The sequence below is a fragment of the Monodelphis domestica genome, chromosome 1 (assembly GCF_027887165.1).
Source record: "Monodelphis domestica isolate mMonDom1 chromosome 1, mMonDom1.pri, whole genome shotgun sequence".
NCBI lineage: Eukaryota > Metazoa > Chordata > Mammalia > Didelphimorphia > Didelphidae > Monodelphis > Monodelphis domestica.
The window spans coordinates 338,566,493-338,594,106 of NC_077227.1; the positions used below are offsets into that span (position 1 = coordinate 338,566,493).

General features: G+C 40.9%; 1 protein-coding gene across 1 annotated transcript in view; it reads right to left on the reverse strand.

Annotated features, from left to right (window-relative positions):
* Positions 1-10,587: 10,587 nt before the first annotated feature.
* The window catches only part of PFDN1 (prefoldin subunit 1), a 58,992-nt gene continuing 41,965 nt past the window's right edge, over positions 10,588-27,614 (reverse strand). Inside the window, exon 4 of the mRNA XM_001368516.4 lies at positions 10,588-10,980. Coding sequence (XP_001368553.3) covers positions 10,897-10,980 — 84 coding nt within the window. The 3' untranslated portion in view covers positions 10,588-10,896. The remainder of the gene's footprint in view (positions 10,981-27,614) is intronic.

Consider the following 27,614-nt stretch of genomic DNA (forward strand, 5'->3'; position numbering starts at 1 on the left):
TCTCAGGATACTATTTCTTCTTCCTTCTCTTTGTAAACTTTCATTGTATGTTTTAGAGTGATATTAAGTATTGGTTTCAAGGCAGGAAAGTGGTAAAAGCTGGGCAATTGAGATTAAGTTATTTGCCCAGGTCACATAGCTAGAAAGTGCCTGAGATCAAATTTGAACTCAAGACCTGTTTCCAGACTTACTGGCTCTCTATCCACTGAGCTGTTCCAGAACACCATTTCTGATACCAGATTATTCCTTTTCAGAAAGAAACTATACACCTGTGCCACAAATTCCTAGACTCGTCACGACACCTTTTTCCATTGTAGTCCATTTTTACACTCTTGTAAAAATTTTATGCTACTTAACCATGAAGAATTCTTCTTCATGGTTCTTTGTTCTCTTCCAGCAAAATAAGTGTCCTATAAAATGTTTCAGGTATTATATACCAAGAGAGACTTACTGCCCTCAAGAAGCAAGCATTCTATTAAGGAAAGACAACTCATAAAGGAGAGTTGAGGCCAGAGAGAGCATTTGGGGTCTAGTCCTGTGTTGGCGAAGATGTGGCCTGTCTTAATGCAATCCAGTGTGTGCCCTGGTGTGCCAGAGGGGGCTTCTCTGTTCTTCTCCACAGCACCCAAGGCATTTTCCACATGTTCCGCCCCTCTGCTCAGCAGACCAATGTCAGCACTTCCTTCCTCCGCTGTCTGGGGTGATGGGGGGCTCACAGACAACTTGAAGGTACAATTTGGGCACATGATCTCTAAAAGGTTCACCAATGCTGGTCTATAGAGTGAGAAGCAGTCGATCAGTTGTTCACACCTCTCCCAGAAGCAAGAGTTCTATTGATTTGGTTGCTGTTCCCAGAGCAAGAGCTATAAAATTGGAAGTGGGTTGGAGGCATGGCAGCTAGGTACCTGTGCAAATCAATCAACTCCTGACTGCCTTGGCTTGCTCATCTGTAAAATGGAGATAATAATTAGCACTTACTTAGGGATTATTGTGAAGATAAAATGAGATCATATTTGTAAAAGTATTTTGCAATTGCTTGCAAAGGCACTATAAAAGTGCTAGCTATTATTATTTACTGGTATCTCTTCACAGGGCCAGCTCTGAAACCATCAAAATATAAAATACGACATCTATGGCAATTTTAGTTCAAGAGTTTTCTGAGCACCATGCAAGGCCCTCAGCTATAGGAGCTATACTAGTGTCAGATAGGATTTTACTTTTCAGTGTTTGGTTTCTTTTAATAGCCATTTATTTTCTTCCCCTAAATATGGCCAACTTAGTGCCCTGCCCCTGCCCCTCTTCCCTTCCAGCTGGCTCCAGGAGTTAGAGAATGAATGATTTCTTCTATGCCTGTTTCTCAACATGAGGAATTTGATTCTTGTTACTTGTCTCTTAGGAAAAAAGGGAACTTTTGAGCTATTGGTTGCTGTTCACTGAAGAGAAACCCAAAAAAGAGTCATGCTTTAAACAAACAGAAAACCCCCTCTTCTTTCTGTCTTAGCATTGATTCTGAGACAGAAGAATGGCATGGGTAAGACAATCAGGATTGTGACTTGCCCAGGGTCACATAGCTAGGAAGTGTCTGAGGTCAGATTTGAACCCAGGTCCTCTCAAATCAAGTCACCTAGCTGCCCCAGTGCTCTTTTTTGAGGAGGGCAGTTTGTGGCTCCCAGGCTATATTCCTAAAACATGAAGCAACACTTGACCAGAAGGAGAACTGAACTGGTAGGCAAATTCAGGACAACATTAGCCCACTTCCTTCGCAGCCTTCACACCTGGTTCTTCATAATCCACTTAGACCTGACTAACTTGGTTCTTTCTGCATGGACGTTCATTGTTGTAAGGGTGGCAGGAGCTAGACAGATGAGGATCTGGTAAAAGAAGAGCCTCATCTCTAGTAAGCACTGTAATCTTGAACAAGTCATTTCTTTTGGGCCTCAGTTATAAAATAAAGATGTTGGGCTACATACATGATCAGTCTAAGGTTCCCTCCGCTCAGACATGCTGCTATTCTAAGTGGTCTTAGCTGACTTAGCAGCACCTTGTATCCTGTGGCTAAGGAGAGAGATTCACCTTTCTTGGCCCTTGGGAGGCAAAGGAGATTGAAAGGAAGGGTTCTCCAGAAAGAGGAAATGGGACCAAACAGTCCTGGGAGGCCCAAGTGAAGGCTATGGGCTCAAATGCAAAGGTCCCAACAATTAAGTCCTTATCCTTACACAGATGAGGCAATGAATGGCCTTGGCATTTTGGCTGGTCCCTCAATGCAGTTTCTTTCCCCATACCTTTAGGGGAGAAGCAAAGACTCAAGAAGAGAATCCTATTGAATGATATTGCATGGTAAAGTAGAATTTATTTTCTCCTATATGTTCTTTTGTTTTCCTTCTCATTTTAGATGGTGAAACACAAAGGCATTAAAACTGGACTTGGCAGCTTCCTTAATCATGTGCAGCTCTGTGGGTAGTTCTCCCCCCACCCCACCTCCATTTAGTATATATTTATCCTCATTAGTCCTGAACCCTTTATGTTGCTGTAATAAATGACTTATGTTGCCCAGATGTATCTAAGTGCTATTTAAACAAAATCTTTGATCAGTTGGGTTTAGTTGTTTAAATGACATATAAGCCATTTAATGTTTGATTTCTTCTTTCATGAGTACTTTAATATGTGTATAAGTAGTTCATTTCTTGCCCACCATATATCTAAGAATTTGGGCTGGGTAACTTCCAAGATTCCTTACACCTCTAAAATTCGGATTCCATTGCTAGGACTCTCTGAATGTCTCTAACATTTGCTGCTCCTTCCTTTATTTTTCAAAAAGTCAGAAAAGCCAATCAGTCCCTCTATGCATCGCCTTGATTCTGTCCTTTCCCCCTCAGCCAGCCTCTTCAGTCATCTTTCCCCACTTTCAAATTCACTTTTGCTGGTCACAAACATGTCCTGGGTCCATCCCATCCTTAAAAAAGTTCCCCTTTATTCTGCCATCCCCTCAAGTTTTTTACTTGTTTTTCTGATCCTTATTATATCCAACCTCCCAGGAAAAGCCATCTCTAGCTCTGCTCACTGAGCTTCTCCTGCCACCTCAGTCCTCAAACTTCCTATAGCCCGGGATTAAAATTACTCTTTATCACTGGAGATTGAACTCCTGAATCAGGTGGCTTCCCTCAGGCCCAGGATGCTTCATTTCCAGGCAGTTTGGGATTGTGCTGACCATCATTCCCTTCCTTTTGGTTTTAATCTCATTTCTTGGCTTTTGTGATATTCATTGTCCTATCCTGAATCTATTTTGTCTTGCCTCTGGCAACTCCCCAGTTTCAACTGCCACTATTTTTTCCCACGTTTTCCCACATCCTCACTGTGGCTCTTGCCCATCTTCCTCAGCTACTTCTCAAGCATTTGTCTCCTCTCTGCTAGCCATGCCCCCTAGTTAGGGCCCTTGTCTCTTGCCTCAAGAGTATTATACAGGTGCTAGAATCCATCTCCCTGTTTCTAGTGTCTCTCCCCTCCAGTTTGTCCTCCGTAGCTACTGCCAGAATGGTTTTCCCAAAAGGCCAGATTTCACTCACTCCTCTGCTCAGAAATCATTTGTGGCTCCCATATTGCCCCCAAGATAACATCTGAACTTCTCAGCCTAGCACGTAAAGCCCTTCACAATCTGGCTGCAGCCACTCTGCTGGGCTTGTTACATCCCACTTTACATGTCCTACCTTCCAGCTGAACTGGCCTGTTTGGTGTTTTGTGAATGCAGTGCTCCCTTCTTCTCTTCACATCTTTGGAACAGGCTAGACCCCATGTCTGGAAAATATTCTCTCCTTACCTTTACCTCTTAAAAATTCCTTGTACCCTTCAAAGTCCAGCTCATATGCCTCACCTTCACCTTTCTCCTCCCTCACCTGCTAGCCACCTCCATCCTCCAAACTACTTTGTTTTGTTATTCAGTCTTTTCGGTCATGTACAACTTTTCATGATCCCATCTGGGATTTTCTTTCTTTCTTTTTTTTTTTTAATATTTTTAGAGGTTTATTAAAGGTTAGAGATTAAAGAATATACAAGTAAGAAACATGTGCCTAGGCCAGAGGCCTAGACAAAATAACCTCACATCACGGAAGAGATGCCTCTGCTCCAAAACGGAAGTCCAAAAGCAGCCAAAAGCTTTTGCAATCAGGTTAAATACCTTCTCAATCTCGGCCCAGGTGAGATTACAAAGCATTCTGAGGAAGTGGAGCAAGGAATTGTGGGGATTGAAGTACAGAGTTCAAGTCCCATCTGGGATTTTCTTGACAAGCGGTTCGCCATTTCTTTCTCCAGCTCACTCTAATAGATGAGGAAATTGAGGCAAACAAGGTTATGTGACCTATCCAGGGTCACACAGCTAGTAAGTATCTGAGACTGAATTTGAACTCGGGGAGGAGTCAGCCCCAGCACTATGCACTACAGCACCACCTAGCCTTTGGGTTTACCATCTCTGTTGTTTACCAGATAGAAGGTTATAAACTCCTTTCCAGAATAGGGTTATTTCATTTTTTTCTTTGGTATCTGCAGTGCCCAGAGCAGAGGTGTTTAGTAAATGCTTGCCAGTTAATTGATTTGATGTCTTAAAGCAGGACTTTCCCTGGCCAGAGGTGGGTCCAGGGGGTGGGTGGGCCAGCACTACCCTCCCTAGTGCTGCAGTAAGGTCACCCTGAGCAGCACTGGATGGGAATTTCTGCTCATGTATGTGTGTTCACTTGTCTCTGCCCTGGAGCTGGTTCCCCCTTGTCTGCTCATGTGTATTGTCTTCTTGGTAACTGCAGAAGCATATTCAGAGAAGAAGAAGACAGCATGCTGTCTTTGCCAATTCCATTCACTTGGTTAATCACAAAAATAGCAGGACAAAGCCAATTCAAGTTACCAGGCAGGAATTTTCCCTGCCCAAGTGGCTGCCAACCAGAAATCCAAAGAGATGCTTCTTCACCTTCCATTTGGGTCATTTCACAGATTGGAACCCTTCTCCTAGGATGAGTCAGTAAGATGGACAATGGACTACAGTGACGAAACTAAACTGGGAGGGTGGAGGGTGGAGTGAGTTGGGAATCCACCACATCCGGGGAGGAATATTGTTTCTGTTAGAATAGTTTTTGGTACTAAGATTGGATTAAAACAGGAGGCCCATAGTTAGTGCAAGAATTCCCTCACATAAGGTACTAAAGGGATTAAACACCAAACTCCCAAGACAGTCTTTCTGATTATCCCCTTGTTTCATTTTATGTGCCCTCTGATGTGCCCTGGGCCATGTAGCTGGGCACAGAACACACGTTAGAGGCTGCTTTGTTCTATCCTCCATGCATGTTTTCTTTCTCATCTCTCTCACATCAACCTGCCTGCCTGATGCTGGTCAGCATTTTAAGAGAAGGGCAAAGACCTGCATATCTTCCTGCTAGCCACCACTTGGCTGGTTGATTCTCAGTTCAGCCCAAAGCTTTTGTGGAAAGCGGTGATTACGAGCTTCAGGCCCCTGAATCAGATGTCTTGTTGTATACACTGGATTATCTTTTGGCTGCCCTGTGTGCAGGTGCTGCACCATTACTGGGCGAGAAGATATGAAGGGACAAAGAGTGAGTTTATAGGAGCAAAACGGGTAAGAACTGTAAGTCTGAAGCTTAGGGTCTCTGCTTTCTAGGGCAGGAAAAGTATCCATAGTATTGCATGTTTTAGACAGAGATCTGGAGCAAAGGTGGAAAAGACAAGCCCAGGGCCTCTAGGCCATGGGGAAGAGCCAGGGTACAGCATTAGCTAGAACTCACTATGGGATGGCATCACATGACTAGCAACAAGTAAAGCTGGAACTCCCCTCCTACCCTGGCTCCAGTTCCAGGAGTCACCCATGCAAAGCCTGCTGACCTCTTCCTCCTCGCTTCTTCTAGGCACACTTAAGAGAGTGGAGTGGAAGGAAGGAAGGAAAGAATGAGGGGCTTTTGCTCCCTCTTGATACTTAAACACTCCTTTTCTGCTTCTTCCCATTGTGGAGAAGACATGGCATCAAGACTGAGCTATCTCAAGGCACTTGGGAAATGATACCACTCATTTTCATATAGCAGCAAACTCCCACACCAGATAGCCAGGATCCCTGCCTATCAACCACAAGGGACCTCAGCACGTTCCCTGATTCCCACATTCCTTTGCTTAGAAGTCAGGAGGAACATGGAGCTCTGAGGTTTCTTTTTCCCAGTTGCTATAGATAACAACAATACTTATTATATCATCAGTGCCTGGGAGATGCCCACATGACAACCAATGAAAGTGCCCTTCACAGACCTACGGCTTGGCAGAATGAGTTACATGTCTTTATTTGGTCTGACAGAAGTGGTAACATTGCATTCTCAAGCAGCAATTCACTCTCTTACAGCAATTCACTCTCTTACACTAGGTTTCCATCTTAACTCCATACCATTCCTTTGTCTGTCTTTGTAACTAGTGACTTAGAATCTCTGTAGACAGACTAGTGGGGCAGATTGGGTACAAGTCTGGGATCTGCCCATTAGGTGCAGCAACCTGGGGCTTATTAGGACATAAGAATTTCCAAAACACACCCTGCCACCCCACATGCTTTACTGAAGAGGTTCTAAGGAATAGCTTCCCCAGGGCACTTCCAGGCCATCGGCAACAACCAGTTTCCCCTTGATGCTCCATCATGCAGCAGTTTTAATTCTAACTGACAGATGAAAAGCTTCCCCCCCCACCCCCAAAAAAAATTAGAATTTGCCAAAGTGTCTAACTGAGATGCCTCCTGGCCCACAGACTAGTCTTTCTTTCATATTCTCTGCTGCCTGTGGCTTAGCCACCACTTTTGGTTTGACTTCTCTGTTCACTGCCTGTCCTTAGTTTTCATAGGAGGTGGCTGGCTACCTGTAAGCCTATGAGTAGAATAAGGCTTTGGGTACCTGGAGGCTTATAAAATATTTGCCTAAGGTAGCTATCTATTAGGTCCAAGGCAGATTACACTGCAGGACAGAAATGGCATTTTTCCCCTTTTAAACCTGCCTTTCCCCCTGTAGCCACTGGCTGAACTGCATCCCCTTTAGTAATATTCCATTTCAAAAGATATTACAAATGGAAATTACAGAACTTCACAAAACACAAAAGATTGTCAGCCTTGACCAAAAGGGAGGCGACCCAGAGGGGAGAAAAATAAATGGTGGGAAACAGGCCTGAGTTGCCTCCCCTCACACTAGCTACTTTTACTTCGCAGATTTTGTTTATAGTCATTTGGGATACAGCTGCTCACAGTTGAATGACTGACTGGAGTTGAGGAAGGAGAGAGGACTAAGGGCAAATTCTTTCTTGGGGGACAAACTGCCCGAATGCTTCCCTGCATGTCAAAAAGGGGTGGTTGGGGGAGGGGTGGTAAGTTTTGACCAGCCTGATCCAGAACCTCAGTACAGCTGAGGCTACCAGAAAAGGCCTAGTGAGAAGGGTTGGGTTGGCCACCATTGAGGAATGAAGTACCTTACTTGGGATCCCAGCCTCAGACCACAATCAGAGGTAAAGGCTAATCGGGCATTCTATTTCTGGGATTGAAGGAGGTGGGGAGGCTGTTTAAGTTTCCTCCCACAAGTCAGCCACAAGAGAAGGGTCATTTGTTCATAGAAACTGGGGGTGGGGGGGTGGGGGTGGAAAACTGTTCCTGCATGGAGAGTCCAAGGCTCATGTGTCTACATTTTCTTCTAACAAATTGTGCAAGATGAGACTGAGGTCTTGATGTCACAGTCCTGGAGAGCTCTGAAATGGCCATACCTTATGGGGACACATTGAGAGGTGATTCTCTCTCTGGAGTATTAGTAAGGAAACACATGCTGAGAAGATGTTGCAGGATTCAGCACCCAGAGGAATGATTCTAACAATCCTTCCTTCTATTCTGAATCCCTGGCCCTAGAGCTGCACTCCTCAAATTTTGTGGCCTCAGGATCCCTTTATATTTATTTCCTCTCTTAAAATCAATAAAGAGTATCCAGGCAGAAGAGATGGGGCATTAGCCATCTAATTTATGTGAATTTTTTATGTGAACGTTCACATAACATCATCAGCTTAGAAACCAGTAAGCAGACAAGGCCAGGGCTATATTGTTTCTTCTAGGTCCTGTGAGATCCATTTTGTGGGAGGGGCAGGATAGCATATTCATTGAGCCTCAGGTTGCACTTTTTTTAAACCTTTCTTTCTTTCTTTCTACTCCAGTGTATGTGGTGGAAGACCAAAGAAGGGATGACTCAGCCCAAACTACCTGCCTCACAGCTTGTTGGACTGCTCTCTGTTGCTGTTGCCTTTGGGACATGCTCACTTGACCAGCCTCAACCTCCCCTTACTAGAAGGCTTTGTATCCTCCACTGATTGATGGGAGTTCTGATTCTTGATCTCTTTCTATTGCTATAATGAATGACTAGCTCTGCACAGATAACCACAACAGTGATGAAATCCTAGATTAGTAGTGATTTTTTTTTGGCTGTTTAATTTTAGTGACACAATCTTTTTAATGTTCATTTTCTAATTTTCTTGTCATACTTTAATAATGTGCTAAATGATTTTTTGGCCAAAGGCTTGAATATGAAATTTATATTTACCATATTAAATTGCACTGTTTGTGGTGGTGGCAAATATGCAACAAACAAGCCACTGGATGATTATTTCCTAATTCCCTGATTATGTTTCACTACTCTCTTTGTCAATAAACTTTTCAAAAGTCACAGTGTTTATTTATATTGATCCATCTCTTCAGACCAAAAAGAAAGAGCCCCTGGTATATCTTTATTAGTATAAGCTTCTGTTTTTACATGCATGTGTTTGTAGATTAAATTGTAGGCACACACTGAGGCAAGAATGGCCCATAGTGTATATGGTTGGACTCCAAAACCACTTCTGTCATTTGCTCCATTTAAAGTCCAGGTCAAAACTTTACAAAAAATTTTCTCATTGGCCTGTTTCCAGCCTAATAGCTCTGACTTTGTGGCTGTCATCTAGATACCTTTCTGTGTTGGTTGTGTCACTGGGGGGAATGGGGTGTTAGGCTAGGATGATGCCAAGGAAAATATCCTTGGAACCACATCAGTGCCTGGGACCAAGCAGAGAGCTTTTCAGGCACGTGAGTGGTCTGTTCTCATCCCTCCACCCTCCCAGGTCCAGCCAGGAGGCTTTCCTCTCAGCCATCTCATACCACTGGGTTAGGGAAGTTAGAAGGCCTAGATTCTAGTTCTAGCCCAGGCCAATGGGGACCAGGAAATAATATACCATCTGGAAGTTTGTTTCCTCATCCATAAAAGAGGTACCTGTCAAGTAGTGAACGTAAACCTGATTTGTAGATTGCTGCTCAGACATCTGGTGTTAAGAACATGGCAGAAACTTCTAGCCTGGCTTTTTATCTTTTTTTTTTTAAAACCTCTTCCAATTTCTCTGGGGACATCTTAGAGGCCCCAACTGCCCTGAATGACTGTATCCTCCTTCCTGAGCCCCTTGAGCTCTCTGGCTGGCACTGCTTCAGATGGCACACTGGCCCTCACAATAGCTTAAGTAACTGAGTATGTGGCTAAGTGGGGCTTGCTCTTCATTCTCAGGAAGGAAGTTTCTAGAGACTCAGAGAGAAAAACAAGGTCCCTGCTAAAACACTATTTTAGCAAAACATCTATCTTGCCAGTGTTAATCTTATACCTCTGGAGTATTCCCAAGTTACAGGACATATTCCAGCTCTGGCCACTAAGTGGCACTAAGCCACCACTCATGAGGCAAAGCAGTAGGAAAAAGCCTCAGTCTTGTTAATCTGCAGCTTCTTGGGTTCTCCCTGAGCCACATGCTTCACATGATCAGATCTGGAGGCAGCCTCTCTGATAGAACTGTTATAGGCAAATCCCTACAGAGTTAAGACAGTAGGTGCACAGAAATGATTCCTACCTTGCAAGGATGCCCTTTCAGAAGTGGGGAGGGGGCAGGCGGTGGCAACCACAGTATCCAACAAACTCAACAAGGCAAGGACCTAGACACCAGAGTGAATTCCAGAGGCTCAATGTGTAAATGAAATCATTACGGGCCCCCAGGAGAGATCTACTACCTCCCTATTCTTATTGTCCTAGAGCCTCAGGTCTTGCTGGGTACAACACTTAGTCTGGACAGCAAAATGCTATAGGCTCCAACTCTGGCTTAGGGCCTCAATGGAAAATCTGCCTTTGCTTATTCCTTTGGATAAGTGGACTCACTGCCTTCATCTCTCCTCCATGGACTCTATTTAGAAGCAGGATAGGGAAGTTGCTCAGGAGCTGAGAGATTTTCTCAAGGCAACAGAAAAGAAAGACTACAGGGAGGGATAGGAACATGTGAGGATAGATCTCTCTTGGGAGGATCAGAATAGAATGTTAAAGCTAAGGGGAACTTGGTTACTATTCAGGTCAACTTTCTCATTTTACAGATATAGAAATTGAGGCTTAGAAAAATGAAATCAGGACAAGAAAAGAACTAAGCATAAGAGAAGGAAGCAGTAAGATTCAATAGAAGAACCTGGGATATAGAAATCTTGAAAATAGAGTAATCAGAAATACCTTCTCCTAAGCAGCAAGGAAACCAGTCTTGGAGGAAGGGGATGGATACCTTTTATTTATGTAACAAAAATGGTAACTGGAGTTACTGAACAGGGAGTACTTCCTTTGCCCTGGGCTCTCCTTCTCCTCCTCCTTCTCTCAGCTTCAGCAGGTCATGATCAAACCTCAGGCCAAGGATCTGCAAGTGGCTCAGCCTGGGGTACAGGAGGCCATCACCTTGAAGGCTGCAGCTTAACAATGGTCCAAATAAAAGCAGAGTTTCCAAAAAGTCCTCCGAGTTAGAGCACACCAGAGTCTGCTGCTCTGCCCCAATGGAGCAGAGGAAAGGGGATCAAATAAAGATTTACTGTGCCCTTCTGGCCATCAGCATTTCCCGAATGTTGTCCTCTGCATCCTTCACACTGCGCTCCAGGTATGATTTTCTCTGCTGTAAAGTGAATTAGAAAAAATACAATTAGAATTAAGGTGCTGATGAACAGTGAAGTCACAAGGCCTTCTACTTCCTAAAAACATAGCTTTTCAAGCCATTATCAGACTCAGTAGGTATCTTCACCTGCCTCCAGTAAGAATTGGGAGATCTGGCAGAGCCAAATGCTTCCATTCCCCCAAATCTTCTCTCAATGACCAACATGCCATGTCTGAAAGCACTGACTCAAGTGGGCCCAAGTAATAATGGGAACTGCTTTTCCCAAAAGCCAATTTACACACCACCAGGAGAAAGCCTTGCAAGAAGTTTAAGTCGGAATAGTTTTAAGTGCCTAACTAATCAAAGCAAGATGATTGGGGAGAGGGTAAAAGCCTGACTGATCAGGAGTGAGGGTCACTTGGCACAGGAAATACAATGTCCAAGTTGGGAGACTGGCAATACATCTCTTCCCCAGAAGGAAGTTAACACTAAATACAAGTGTCTTGAAACACTGAGGCGGTACCAGACAGACAAAGGCCAGGAAATTCCAGGACAAAGCTCCTGCCCCATAGCAGACTGTCTCCTCTCAAGGTTTTCCATGGCCTGGGCCAGGCGCCTGATGAATGCAATAGCATCAGCAGCACTAAAAGCTGTGCCCAGGGAGACCAGCTGATCTCAGAACACCAGAAAGAGTTAGACTACACCTTAAGCCAGAAACTTAGCACTGAAGCTGAAATCTACTATTTAATTAAATTACCATATGTCAGGAATCTAGAACAAAGACCAACAGACAGCTATGTTAGGTTTAAAACAACCTTTGGAAAATCTTTGGATCTCATCCTGCCCTTTCTCCGAGCCTCCATCCTTTTCCCTTCAGGGGCCACATGTAAAAAGATATGACTAAGGAAGTCTGCTACCTGTAGACATGCCCTGTGTCCCATCCCCTTACCCATCTCTGGCCACAGACCCAGCAAAAATAAAAACTACTTAACTCTCTCATTACCACTTCCTAAGGTTTGAATTTTCTAGACTATTTATTTTAGCATCTAGTCCCAGTCTTGCCACCCTTCTTAAGAGGTCCAGATCTCTGGAAATATTTAAAAATCAGTCCTCACACCAACCCTGTGCTGAAAGGGAAATCCATATTGCTAATGAGAAAAAAAGTGGCAGCACAAGAAGCCTCCTCCAACCATTCCCTCTTTAAAAATATTTTCTCATTGTCTTTGTCTAAGGTCCTTATTCTGACCTGATTAGAATGCCTTACCAGTCCTTAATCCCAAGGAGATAATGCCCCACAGTGAAATCTCTGCTGCCTTCTTTGGAAGGCCTTACTTAAAGAAGAAGCTCCATCAACCCTGAATAGAAACTCCCTGAAACTGAAGAGGAAAATGACTAAACTATAAAAGCCACACCCCTTGCCCCATCCTAAGCTAGTTTGGGGGAAATGATTCCTCTTGGGGTTTAACCCAAAACTCTTAACCTAAATTCTGTGCCCCTGACTGGAATTTTGTCTTTGTTCTTGAACCCTATATATCTTAAGTGAAATTGGCTTTGGGCAGAAAAATTTTTCATAAGCATGATCCCTTTAGGTAGAGATGCCTAGAATGTAATATATCTCTAAGAGACTCTTTGGCTAGGATAAAGAGTACTGAGGCTTGCTTCCATAGAGGATGAGAACTAGCTCATGGACACAGAGAACTCATAGTGTAGAACAAAGATTTCCTGTAACTTGGGCAGTCAATATTTATGAAATGCCTACTATGTGCCAGGCAGGTACTGATCATAAACTTTCACACCCCACAATCCTCCAAGATAACCACTAAACTAAGGGTTCACTCCATAACCAAATTCCTGGGAATTTAGGAATGTAATGTAAAATCCTGTGAGTTAATTAAAAATCTGGCATGAAGCATGGATGCTAACTGGTACAAAGAAAAATAACTTTTCCCCTTTGAACCCTTACCTTCTTCTGTCTTAGAATCAATACTAAAGTATCAGTCCTGAGGCAGAAGAGTGGCAATTGAAGTTAAGTGATTTGCCCAGGGTGACACAGCCAGGAAGTGTCTGAGGCCAGTTTTGAACCCAACTCCAGACCTAGCACTCTTTATCTGCTGAGCCACCTACCCTCTCCCAATAAAAATGACTCTTAAAAATCATTTTTGAATCTCTAAGAAGAAAAAAAAAATCTGCCTTCCTTTAATGAAGTTCTTTCCCTCTGCTACTTTTCAAATCCACTGAATATACTCCCTTGACTCTGCCTCCTATCTTAACCAAGTTTGTAGGCATTTGCCCAATGTTGAGTATTGTAACGTAAATATGTATTTGTGTAAATTCTGGACCTTTTGTGCTGTGTTCCAATGTCCTTTGTCTTTTCACAACCAGTTTCAAATTCCTTTATCTTTAATGCATCTCATTTCTGTACCCCAAGAAGACCTTGAACAAGGGCTTCATACACATTTTACAGTGATGGTGATGATCATGTAGGGGCTGAAAATGTATTTCTACCACTAAGTAGTTTCATTTAATTACACAATTTAACATGGCACAGACAGTGCCATATCAGACTGGGAATTTTAACTTCCTCTGTTAGCTAAGGAAAGATAAACAACCCTTAGACTTTGCTTTTGATGAGTAAAAAAAGGAGCTGAGTATATAAATAACTCCTGACACATCACTAAAGAATGTGTTATAGAGAATGGGAGTCACAGATCGGAGACACTGCAGTGTGCCATCTGGGCATCCTGTGGGTTGAAGGAGTTGAATGTAATCAGGAGACTACTGGACCACCATACATGTTCTAAAGCCCCCAAAGTTTTCTACATTACATTTAATAGTCTTTTCATAACCAAATTCATCACAACCTCTTCTTAGTGCTGGAGGGAATCAATACCCTGTTGCATAAGCTAATTATGCTTCTTATAAGGGTCCAGAAAAAAACCCCCAAAGAGTCATTATGACTAAACGCAGAAACCTGGAATAATTTATTCAAGTACATGGAGAGCTGTTATAAGGGGTTTGTTTTTCAGTGGAGGTTAGGGGAAGCTTTGGAAGGATAGAATAAGAGGAAGGTTTTCATTAACTGAAAAAAATTTATTCTTAAAAAAATTTACTTAAGAGTCACTAAAGGGGATGAAAAAAAAAACCCGGCACCAAAGAGATCAAAGGTTGCACAGTCACTCTTAAAATCATCCCCTAAGTTAAAAAAAGATTCCTTTAAAAAGCAAATAGGATTGTGATGGTCATGGCTAAGTACTTGCTGTCCACTCCTGCAATGAATCCTTTAATGTATCCAACCCTCATAGACTGGGACACCAGATTAAACAAACTATATCTGGCTAACCAGGGATTATTTAGGCCCAGATAGCAATACACAGAAGATTCCAGCAAATCTTCTGGGAATGAGTATGGTCAGAAATGGCCTCCTCCAACTTCAGAAGTTAGAAGGCTTGGATCCATAGTATGTTCCTTGGGCTACGTCATTACTGGGAACTCCCAAATAAGGACTAACACAGCTACACCCTCTGGCCCTTTATCTGACCTGTACTTGGGAGAAGAAAAAGCACTAAACAACACAGCTGAATACACATGAGAACAACTGGGCTATGTAATTCTACCATTTGAGTCAGAGGTTCTATTTAGAGATTGATTTGTAATTGGCTTAAGCCAAAATATCAGAGGTAGAGAAAGTACCTAAGGTCCTGGACTCAATGTAAATGGATGCAAATAGCACATCCCTCAGACGAATCGCCACCATTCATTTTCTCTTAAAATTCTGAATAATTAAGAGAGAAGAATTCTGCTCTGCACATACTTTACCTTAAGGTCACTAAGGGAAGTACCAAGAGTTTCAAGGTAAAAGAACAGAGCTAACTATGTACACATCCCCAAACCTTATTTCTTGGAAATGAAATGCAACAAACAACTCCACAGTCTTGTGACACTGAACCTATAACACATGTCAGCACTGACACATGTAGCCATTTTCTATGACATGAAGCCATATGTGGGCTCAGTGCGCCTCCTTGGGGCCCACCCTGGGATCTGCAAATTCAAAGCTGGGACTGTGGCCATATCCCAGCCAGGTCCAGTGGAGGGGGGGGGAAGGGGGGAGTTCGAGTATGCTCCATGCACTGGTTGTGGGGGAGGCTGAGGTGTGGGAGGTTGAGGTGCGAGTGCACCCATGGAAGGAGTGCGGGAGTAGGCAGGTAGGCTGGTGGCAGCCCCTGCTCTCTCTCGAAGCACCCAGGTCAGCCAATTGGGGAGGAGCAGGTCCAGGCCTGTGGAAGATTGGATGGGGCTCTGGCCCATGTGCAATGGAGGAGTGCCTAGAACCAATTACCAGACACGTTTAGCACCCTGAAAAAAAGGCTTTACTCACAATTTTTCCCTCTACATACTTTTGTGAGACCTTATCCTCAGCGTTAAATAATATCAAAGCCAACAAAAGAAACAAACTGTCAGATGAAGTTAGTAGCACTTGCTTGGGCTTGAAATGTACAAAATACCAACCTTCAATTGAAGATTTAGTCAATGAAATTCAGCAACAAAAAAAATCACTAATAGGCAGGTTAAAGAATTCCCCCTTTCCCTCACTTACTTTAGTTCATGGTATCCCACACAAGTTAAATAGTATCAGACCAACAAAAGAAACCAACTGACAGATGAACAAAGAAGTTAAATAATTAGTTTTTGGTTTATTAAATAGTCATAAGGCGTAAATTTTATGGTTGGATTGAATATATCTTTTAATTGGTTGCCAGGGATTTAAATTCTAAATCCCAATGACTCAATTCTGACTCAAGTCAGAATGGAATTTTATGGTGGTTTATTTACAATAGAAGGAAGAAATTAAGAGAGAGAGAGGGAAAAGGGAAAAAGATCTGCTCTGGCCTGGTCTGAGCTAGGCAGTTCAGAGGCCTCAGCCAAGGGGTCTCTCCAGAAAAGCCAAAGAAAAGGGGAGTCAGCCTTATCATTCACTACGTGATCATCTAAGGGAAGCAGTCTGAGGTCTCATGCTGGAGCTCCTCCAGGAACTGCAAAATCTACAATTATATCTCTAATAATAAAAATATTATATTTTATGAGGTTTATTAAGGATCATTAGAAATCAAGGATAAAGAGGATACAAAATAAAAACCAAGTGCCAATGGCTGTTTAGCCATTTTCAAATTTTCCCCACCTTATACCACCATCATTGCTGATGCTACATCATGCAAAAAAAAAAAAAAGAGGGCAAGGGAGGCGTTACTGCCAGTTAAATACCAATAACGTGATCTCTCCAATGTGGAGACACAGGGGAGATTATAGGGAATTCTGGGAAATACCAAAGACTTCTGGGAAATGAAGTCAAAGGTTCAAAATCTCCATTTATACAATATTACAATTATACATTTTTGTTATTTAAACTACAAATATCGTTAAACTACAAACATACAAATATGGTTTTTTTCTCAGTGACATACCACCCAAGTTATGTTTGGTTTTTTGGCAGATTTTGACACACCAAGTTCAAAAGGTTGCCCATCATTGCTGTAGTTCATTTCTCTGTACAATAGCAGATTTTCCATAATTCCATCCAGTAAAATCTCTATTAATTTTATTCTACTATTTTAAAGTTCTAGGTTTTAAATCCTCATTCATTTATTGAGGAATGTGTCTCACTGATTAAATGCATATGTGTGTTGAAGAGATAAATTAACCTCCCTGAGACTGTCCTTCACCACTCCCCTCTTCCTAAAAATGGTTTTTCAGTGTTTAAGATACACCCCATTGCATGCTTCTAAGCACACAGTTTTTGCTATTCAGTCATTTCAGTCATGTCCAAATCTTTGGGGACCCCATTTGAGGTTTCTTTCTTCTTCTTCTTTTTTTTTTAATACACCCTTACCTTCTGTCTTAGAATCAATACTGGGTATTGGTTACAAGGCAGAAGAGTGGTAAGGGCTAGGCAATGGGGGTTAAGTGACTTGCACAGGGTCACACAGATGGGAAGTGTCTGAGGCCAGATTTGAACCTAGGACTTCCCATCTCTAGGTCTGGCTCTCAATCCACTGAGATGCCCCTCCCCCGCCTTGAGGTTTCTTGGCAAACATACTGGAGTGGTTTTGCCATTTCCTTCTCCAATTCATTTTACAGATGAGGAAATTAAGCAAATAGTTAAGTGTTTTGCCCAAGGACACACAACTTAGTAAGTGTCCTGAGGCCAGATTTAAACTCATGAAGAGGAGTCTTCTTCTTTTTATTAATATATAAACCCTTACCTTCCATCTTGGAATCAATACTGTATATTGGTTCCAAGGCAGAACAGCAGTAAGGGCTAGGCAACGGGGGTTAAATGACTTGCCCAGGATCACACAGCTGGGAAGTGTCTGAGGCCAGATTTGAACCTAGGACTTCCCAACTCTAGGTCTGGATTTCAATCCACAGAGCCACCCAGCTGCCCCAAGATGAGTCTTCCTGATTCCTGCCATAGAATGTATTTAATATTTACTGAAAATGAATACTTAATTGTAACTTGGTAAAATCAAAACTTTTCTCCATATACAAAAAGTGCTTAGCATTCAAGGAATATAAACTCCAAGTAGATGCTAAACATCACTCAAATTCCTCTTAGGTGTTGGTCTAAAGAATACTGGAAAAATAAGTCCATCTAAAGATGGATGCAAAAGCTACAAAAACAAGAGGTGCAGGGAGTACAGTTCAAACCCCAAAAGGCACTTTACATCAAAATTACCCTTTAGAGTATTGGAAATCATTGGCTGTCTTAGTTTTAGCACATGGCTGACATACTAAACACAATTCCCACAGACTAGTAAGGCCTTTTCTGCAGGAAGTTCTTTGGTGGGCATCAAACGAGCAGAAACCACAAACCTCTGGGTGCACTGACGTCCTCACAGTGTCTTATGTCCTGACATGAAATACTGAGATTTCCTGTGGGAGCTCAGTGTGATCAAGGGGAAATAGACATTCTTGAAGTTGTTGCTCATCAGCCTGTGGTTCCTTTTTCCAAGAGTCATTCTGTAGGGGGTTGGTGTTTCATTCTTACAATTGGAATCTTCTCATGAAGGAAGAAGCTAAGGTCTCTAGAACCTTTCTAATACAGTATGACACAATCTCCCAAATAGAATTCGGATGTAACTTATCTTGTGATAGCATCTCAGTGGACTTCTTTTTCTAGGACTTCTTTCTAAATTTAATACTTCTCTCATTTTATTCCTTAAAGGTTCATTGGGGGAGACACGAGTCAAACAGTGAGTGGGGGCACACATTTTGAAACCCTCTTTTTTCTGTTTCATGTTTCTATCCTTCAGTTGAATGACCTAAAAGAAAATCCAATCTCTCCCTTGCTCTTGGCAAAATTAACTTTTGGCTTTCTCTTGGTGCTCTATAATGCTATGGAATGGTACAACACTTAATTCATCAAAAGATGGTATCAGCTGCCTAGACTGATTAAGTTTATGTAATCAAATTTGGGGATTTCTTGATAGATACTGAAATGGTTTGCAATTTCCTTCTCCAGCTCACTTTACAGATGAGGAAACTGAGGCAAAACAGGATTATTAAGTGACTTGCCTAAGGTGACACAGCTACTAAATGTATGAGGCCAAATTAGAATTCAGGAAGATGAGTCTTCCTAACTTGAGATCCTACTCTGTCCACTGTGCCACCTAGCTGCCATAGGGAAATGAGAAGTCTAAAAAGATCAGAAATGGGAATAGTCATGGGCAGGTCAGAACAGTGCAAAGCTTTGAGAGTGAGGACAAATACAACCGACTGGAGTTCCAAAGGGGAGAATCTGGAAATAAGTAACTAGAAAAGGAATAGGATTTCAACTTGTTTCAGATCCAAAGAAATCATGGTATGAGTTTGCTCTGTGAGATATACCCATCCCTAATGAGCTTCTTGAGATTGTCGTTAAACTTGAGAACTAGAGAAACTGTCCATTTCTGTTCTACAGCTCAAAAAGGCCAGGAGATAACTACATAAGTACCAAAGAAATAGTGATTGTAGGTGATCCATAGGAGAGGGGTAAGAAGTGTTTGACCAGAAGGAAGTCACCACTTTTCCCAATAACAAAAAACTGTTTCAGCAGTAAGAAGGCCTGGGTTCAAATCCTGACCTCTAATATTTATTACACACATGCCCTTGGGAAAGTCAATTAGCCTTCCTCAGTTCCCTCATCGGAGAAATGATTAACAGGGCTGTGCTAGCTGACTTCTGAGGCCCCTCACAGCTCTAGATTTGGTGACGAAGGACAAAGTATAACTTTGTCACAAGAGACTGAACTAGTCATTTCACCCTATGCCCTTTGGCACAGTTAACGATTATCAAAGGCAGGAGAACATAAAACAAAATGACATGATTGCCGCCCATTGGCCTCCATTACTGATGCAGCCGCTGCTAAGTGACTACTCAGTTCTTGTACCTATTGGAGAAGGAGAAATCTGGAAAAGTATACTTTTGAAAGACTCCTATTTCCCCTAGAATGACCATCTCTGAAAACATGAACATGCTTCTAGGCCAGTGGCATCTCCTTCCTGACTCCCTAAATACTGATATTTCAAAATCCAAGGTAAAGTTCTAAAGACACATTGGAGGACACATAAGGGTTAAAGTTCTACAAATGCATCAGAGGACACAGAATAATGATTCACATTTAAACAATGCATTAAGAATTACAAAGCACCTTCCACACAATGTGAGGTAGGCCTGAAATACAGAAGATCTTATAAGAAACTACAGAATATGTCTCTATTGATCTTAAATACCTAAGGGAAATAATGTGTCCACTTACCCCTCTCCTACTTTTCCAGGATTCTTCCCCTCTAGCTGTGGCCATGAACTCTCAAATCCAGTGACACTGGTGTCTTGTCTGTTCCTTGCATAAGATCCTCTCTTCTGTCTCTGGGTATTTTTTGTGGTTGTCCCCCCATGCCTGGAATACTTTCTCCTTTCTGCTTCTTGGATTCCTTCAAGTCCTAACTAAAATACCACCTTCAAGCCATTCTTGATCCTCCTTAATGCTAGTACCTTCCTCATATGGATCATCTCTATTTATTAATATATCTTGTGTGTACATGTTTTTCACATTGTCTCCCCCTATCAGGCAGTGAATTCCCTGAGAATAGGGGCTGTCTTCCGTCTTTTCCTCAGCATTTAGCAAAGTGCCTGGCCCACAAGAAGTACCATGTGATGAGTCACTGAAAAAACTGAATGCATCCATAAAAGTACAAATATTTAAGTAAGGGGTCTGGGAAGTATAACATACAAGATAATGAGAAGCCTGTCTTCAAATACAAAATCTTTGGAGGGGATTTGATAAGAGAATTTGAAGGGGAAAGGAATAGAAGTAGAAATTCTGACATTTTGCATACCTTAGCAGGAAAGAATGAGAAAACAAGCCTTTTATTTTTTTAAACCCATACCTTAGAATTTATATTTACAAGTATTGGTTCCAAGACAGAAGAGTGGCAAGGGCTAGGCAATTAGGTTAAGTGATTTGTCCCAGGATCACACAGCTAGGAAATGTCTGGGGTCTGATTTGAACCCAAGACTCCCAGGCTCCAGGCCTCACACTTCATTCATTGAGCTAACTAGTTGTCCCAAGAAAACAAGTATTTCTATAGCAACTGCTATGTTCCAGACACTGTGCAAAGCACTTTACAAATAGTACAAATATTATATCACCTGATCTTTTTTTTAAACCCTAACTTCCATCTTAGAATCAATATTCTGCATTTATTCCAAGGCAAAAGAGTGGTAAGGACTAGGCATTGGGGGTTAAGTGACTTGCTCAGGGTCACACAGCTAGGAAGTATCTGAGGCCACATTTGAACCTAGAATCTCCAGTCTCGAGGTCTGGCTCTCAATCCACTGAGCCACCCAGCTGTCTCACCTGATCTTTACCACAGTCTTTGAGAAGTAGGTGCTATCATTATCCCCATTTTATACATGAGGAAACTGAGGTAGGTAGGAGTTGAGTAACTTGCCCAGGGTCACATAACTAGTAAGTATGTATGGCCAAATGTGAGCTCAGGTCTGCCTGACTCGAGGCCCAGAATTCTATCTACTGAACAATTCATTTAAGAAACAATGACTCCAGAAATGTATTACTAGATAGAAATGACTTTAAAAACAACAATGGTAATTTAAAATTACAAAGTGCTTTTTTCTCAATAATCTCCTGAGGTAGGTATTACAAATATTCTTGTTCCTGTTTTCAGATGGTAGTCATGTGAAAGGAATGATAAACTGGTCCAGTGATGCTTCGGTGGACAGAAGTAGGCCCAATGGATAAAAAAATAATTTCTCCTCAGTTATAGTCCTTCAAGGAATACAAAATGTCCTCTGGAGTTTATACTATAACTCTTATCCTTTTATTGCTACAGTCTTTGAAACTTACATTAGGAGACTCTTTCACAGGTTGCAAACTTGGCAGAATTCATCTGGACAAAGAAGGGGAGAGGTTGAAGTGCTATGGAAGATATTAAATAAGGGAAGCCATCCAGATTATATATACATAATTACTTTCTGCAGTTAAGAGTCTCCAGCATTTACAAAGCACATACTATTAAAGTCAGTTTGGCTCCTGGCAAAATGTGGCTTGGAGTCAGGAAGAAGTAAGTTCAAAACCATTTAATCTCTGTGTCTTAGGTACCTCTCTAGAATGTATCTAATATCAAAGTTGGTGGAGAGTTGGTTCTCTGCAGAAGAAATCACAGATCTTACAGTTTGGGGTACACATGTCCACCAGAAAATCAGAGTTTATATGTCAGGGTTTAGAAAGAGCATTACAATTAGTATTACTATGGGGCAGTGATGGTAAACCTTTTAGAGATTGCATGCAGTGCCCTACCCTCAAACCCCACAGAGTGCTGGGTGAGCCCAGCCCCTCTCCCCCTTACCACACAGGGGAGGGAGGAAGTGCTCCCATTGGGCTGCTGAGAGGAAAGGCAGGTGAAAAAAATGTCATCAGGCACAGTAGAGAGGGGGAAGGGAGCATCTCCTCCCAAGTCCCTCTGTCTTTCTAGCAACAAACTCGGGGGGATGCAGGGAGGACCACTCTGTGTGCCATCTTTGATAATGTGTGCCATATGTTCGCCATTATGGCCATAGGGTATAGCATATCATACCATATCATATCATATTATCCATAAGTTAATATGGACTCAAAGTCCAGAAATCCGGATTCAAGATCTGGCTCTGTCTGATGGAATTAGATGTATAAACTTACAAATCATTTAACTTTTCAGCATTTATATACCAATCTGTAAAATGGAAATAACATCCTTTCTGCCTTACAGATTATGTTAAGAAAGCACCTTATAAACAATAAAGTGCTATGTAAATGTGAATTAGTATTACTAAGTATCATTATACTACTTAGTAGTAACTGCCAAAAATCATTCTTTCTTTCCTATCATATAGTAAGGATTACTTAGAAGAATTTCTACATTGTCCCATCTTCTTTGAAAATATATATTTACCATGTAAAATGACGATATTTCAATAAAGGCAAATCTTGTGCAAGAAGTTTTTCCACCATTTTTATTAGTTTTCTTTTCAAGTAACTACTGCTAAGAAAAATCTAATCTGACAGATTATTCCAAAACCAAATGATCAAATTAAACTTTTTTATTATTTCAAGTGGTCTTAAATTATTTTATTTTTTGAAGGAGCAAGGTATGCAAACCAGCGTTGTTTATCCCTGAGTTTGTCCTGTAGGCAAGGAGAAGGTGTGTGTGCCTTATGGAGAGAAGAAGTGAGGACAACACCTTGCATTCCTCGCAGCTAAGGTGTAGCCCACTCAACAGTGAGAGCTAGACAGATGTGCAGGTATTGCTTGCATGGTGACTGAATGAAGGTAGAGATAAAAGATAGTATCTAGACAATATAAAGGCCAGTTGGGACCTTGGAGATCATCTAGCCCAACTGCCATTTTATAGATGAAGACAATGAGGCTCAGAGAAAATTAAGTTGTAATAAAATAGGAGAATATCCAGAAATAGAGATGTGAGAGTCCCATTATATTCTACTCTGGTCAAAATTTTTCTGGAGTGCTATGTTCATTAATAAGCCCAAGATTTAAGAATACAAATATCAGTTGAAAGAAATGGGCATAATCAGCCTGGAATAAAGAAGACTCAGGAGAATAGCTATCTTTAATATAAACAGGGAGGATAATAATATAAGTAGGCAGGAGGGAATATTTTGTTCTCTTTATTACAGTAGAGATTCCTATTACATATGGGTGGGGACTAGAGGGTCCCTTGGTTTTCTTCCAATTCTCAAATTCTGGAATTTTGACTTGCTCAAAGTTATGCAAGTAATTAATGACAGAGCCAAGGATCAAAGCTGGACCTTCTGACCATTCTTTCCAGCACACTACACTAATCAGATTCTGATTAGCACAAGAGGGTTAAAAAAAATCCAATTCCCAAAATGCTGCACAACAGAGAAAAAAGCCAGGAATGCAAGGTCCCCCTGTGTTACTTAGTTTAAAACTTTTAGACTATAGTATAGATAGAAAAAAGACCAACAATCAATATTCAAACTGGTGGTGACATAAACCTAGCCAGGTTAAATGAGTAAAAATTACATGGAAAGTCAATGAAACAAAGAGAAAGGATCTTTTCCTTTTGTGTAGATCACATTACTAGTTTCCAAACAAATCAAGTAGTTACACAAATAAGGTAATATAGATAAGGCTACCAGAATACCATAAAAGTACCTGGAGTCAGTGAAAATATGAAGGAAATCAAGGGCTCAAAGACACAAAAACCATAGAAGTATGATTCACCTGCACCTTATATGCTGCCCAATTTGTGGAGCAACAGAGGGCAAAGACAAAAGGACAACAATATCACAATATCAAAAGACTATTTTAAAAACTTCCCCTAAAGCTAAGTAAAAAGACCTAGTTTAAATCAAATGTTTGATTTTTTTAAAAGTTGGTAAATACCATAAATTAAGATATGAAAAATATCAGATTTATTAAAAGGCTACTACCCAACAAGCCAAAGCTAAAAGCTTAGGTTAGAAAATTACTTGAGATTTTTCTCATGTTTCAGGCATATTGGAGGGGGCATGTAAGAGGCAGAATAAATATCTTGCTTTCATGGATAAACCTCCCTAGAGGATGACACAAACATTGCTTTAATTTGGGGGGTTGTATGGTTTGGACGGTGATGAAATCATTTACCAGTACATAGACCATAATCTAACAGATGTCACTTGTCCCCAACTCCACACCCACCAAGTTACCATAGATACAGAGCAAACAGAAAGGAGGTTAATATGCTTATTAACTCTGATCTAAGTAGCTGACATAACACTAATTAAAGTTATAATGACATTGAAGTAATAAAAAACACCCAAGGCATATTTCTCTTTGCAAACATAATCTGGGAGTGTGGTTTTCATTTTCTCTTTTCTATAATTTTCAGATCCTTCTCTTTATGCTTTGGAAAGGAGAAATAACACAATCTCTTTGGGTACTGTGTTGCCATGGGGAGTTGGGGTGGGGGGTGGTAAGGGAGAGGAGGGTCTGTCATTTTTTAAATAAACAAAGACATATCAAAAGGAATCAATTGTTAGGATTATCCATACTCACAGAAAATTATTTCTTTTCTTTATTTCAAATGCTTTCAGACAAAATGATTGTGCATCTAGAATCTTGCCTTCCAGTCACTCTTTCCCTGTCTGTCTTTCATTCCTAACCATATAAAACTCCAGTTTCTGTAACACAGAATCAAACTGCAAAAATCAAGATGACTTCACACAGGATTTTATCATTATTCTCCTCATGCTGCCCAAAGGGCCACTTTCCCCACCCCATCTGCTTTTCATGTCCTTTCCACTTCAGAACCAGAACTTATGAATGCTAAGAAACAAGAAAAGCAGAAATGATCAGCCTGCTGGCTCATAGTGAACAAAGGAATAATACAGACACCCCTCAAGCCTTAAAAGATTCTACCAAGAGGGGCATGTAGAAAAGATTAGGTGAATAATTAGTCGTCCTATCCAAAAGAATATGTCTCAATGAGGGAAGAACATACCCACTCAGTAAGGTATCTTAACCTACAGGAAAAGGATAAGAGAAGCAGAGTGAGACTGACAGAAAAGGGGGCAAATTGGGAGATGTCATGGTCAGAAATTAAATGGGAATTTAGGATGGAAGTAATAAATTTTTCTTTACAAGTCTCTCTAATAAAGGTCTCATTTCACAAATACATAAGAGACATGAAATACATAATACCAGCCATCTCCCAATTGATAAATGGTCAAAGGATATGAATAGGAAGTTCTCAGACCAAGAAATCAAAACTCTCTAGTCATGCAAAATCATGCAAAAAATGATCTAAATCCCCATTAATTAGAAAAATGCAAATTAAAATAACTGAAGTACCACACCACACCTATTAGACTGACTATTATGACAGAAAAGGAAAATGATAAAATTTGGGAGAGGATGAGGGAAAATTGAGACATGAAAGTACTGTTGGTGGAGTGGTGAACTGATTCAGTCATTCTAGAGAACAATATGATCCTATGCCCAAAAGGTTATAAAACAGTACATATCCTTTGACCCAGCAATACTACTGCCAGGTTCATATCCCAAAGATATAAAAACAAAAAAGGAATGGCCTATATATACAATTTTTTTAAACCCTTACCTTCCATCTTAGAATAAGTACTATGTATTGGCTCCAAGGCAGAAGAGTAGTAAGGGCTAGGCAATGGGGATTAAGTGACTTGCCCAGGGTCACACAGCTGGGAAATATCTGAGGCCATATTTGAATCCAGGACCTCCCATCTCTAGGTCTGGCTCTCAATCCACTGAACCAACCAGATGCCCCTACAAAAGTATTTAAAGCACTTCTTTTTGTGAGTGTGAAGAATTAAAAAGTATGGGGATACCCATCAATTGGGGAATGGCTAAGTAATAATATATGATTGTGATGGAATACTACTATGCTGTAAGAAATGACAAGCAGGAGGAGCTCAGAAAACCTGGAAAGATTTATACAAACTAAAGCAGGGTAAAATAAGCAGAACCAGTAGAATATGTACAGATATAGGAATACTGTACAAACAACTGTGAACAATTTAGTTATTCTCAGCAATACAATGATCCAAAACTATCCCAAAGGATTCATGCTAAAAAATGCCATCTGCTTCCAGAAAAAGACTTATGGAGTCTATGAAAAGGAATTCTATGTTCTCCTTGTCTATTTTCAGTTCACACTTGTGAAAAGGGAATCCTTTATTCTCTTTGCCTAGTTGGAGTTGACACTTTGGTTAACATTAACTTAAGTACTCCTACTTAGTACCTCACAAGACTGAAGATAGGATTAACTCTCCTTTGTCTACCTTTTAAACTGAATCAGCAAAAGATTAAACACTCTATTTAGTGCTAGTTGAGAAGCCAGCAAGATACTTGGAGAGCTCCACCCTTTTTTAAACTCATCAGTCAGAAACTTGTGAATTCTTTTAAGAGATCACACAAGAGTTTACACTCTCAAAAACTGTTCAATCAGGAAACTATGAATGAGAAATTGACCTTCAGAAAGTAAGAAGCTGATCCCACAGACATTGCTGCTAAACAATTTGGAAACTGTGATTGGTCCCTGTGAAGAGGGGGAGGAGACAAGAAGTCACCATAAAAGCACCTCCCTTCGAGGAGATTGTCTTTGAGAAGATAGTCTGAAGAGATTGTCTTCTGGAGATAGTCTTCTAACTGGGGAGAGTCTTCCAGGGAGCTTTGCTGCACACTGCAGCTTGGAGCTTGGCTTCAACTCCTGGACTACTTTATTAAGTTAGTGAAAGGCTGACTACTTTCCTAATTTCCTAAGAAACTAGCTTTCATCTTGGAGGAGGCTGAGTGGTTACTCACCACCAGTCTTCCTGGTTGAGATAGGATAGATAACTTCTCTATCCCCCTCACATTTCTCTTCTTTATTGTTTCCTCTCTTTTTATAAATATTTGTAAATAAATTTCTGACTCAAGATATAATAAATATTGGCGGCCATGTACTTTCATAAAATTATTGTCCAACCATTAATTTTCACCTTTACAAGTCAGAATCCAAACTAAAACAAACTTTTTTCACTTTCTTAATTTTTTAATTCAAAATTAATATGGGAAAATGTTTTACACAACTGCACATATAAAATCTATATGAGATTGCTTACCATCTCAAACAAGAAGAAGGGGAGGAAGAGAAGGAAAGAATTTGAGACTTAATATTCTTTGAAAAATGTTGGAGACTTTTTATATGTAATTCAACAATAATCTCCTTCTCCTGTTCCCTAAATGAGACTTTATCTAATACAAGACATAAAACTACACTAAAAATGTTTTAAAGGAAATGAAAGAGACTCAGCACTGGAAAGAAGGATGTTATCAATAATGGAAGGACTATCATCAGAGAAACAGAAGGCAGATTTTTACAACACGCAGAAAACAATGGGAAATTGTATGAAAGCAAGGAATACAGCAAAGCAAGATGAAAAGATATCTCGACTGGAAGAGGTTAGAGAAATTTACAAGGAAAGATAACAAATAAAGCACAGAATTCAAAAGTAATTTAAAAGTTACTAGATTGTTCCAAAAATGTGAAGAAAGAGGACAATGACCATTTTTTAGTCCCCCC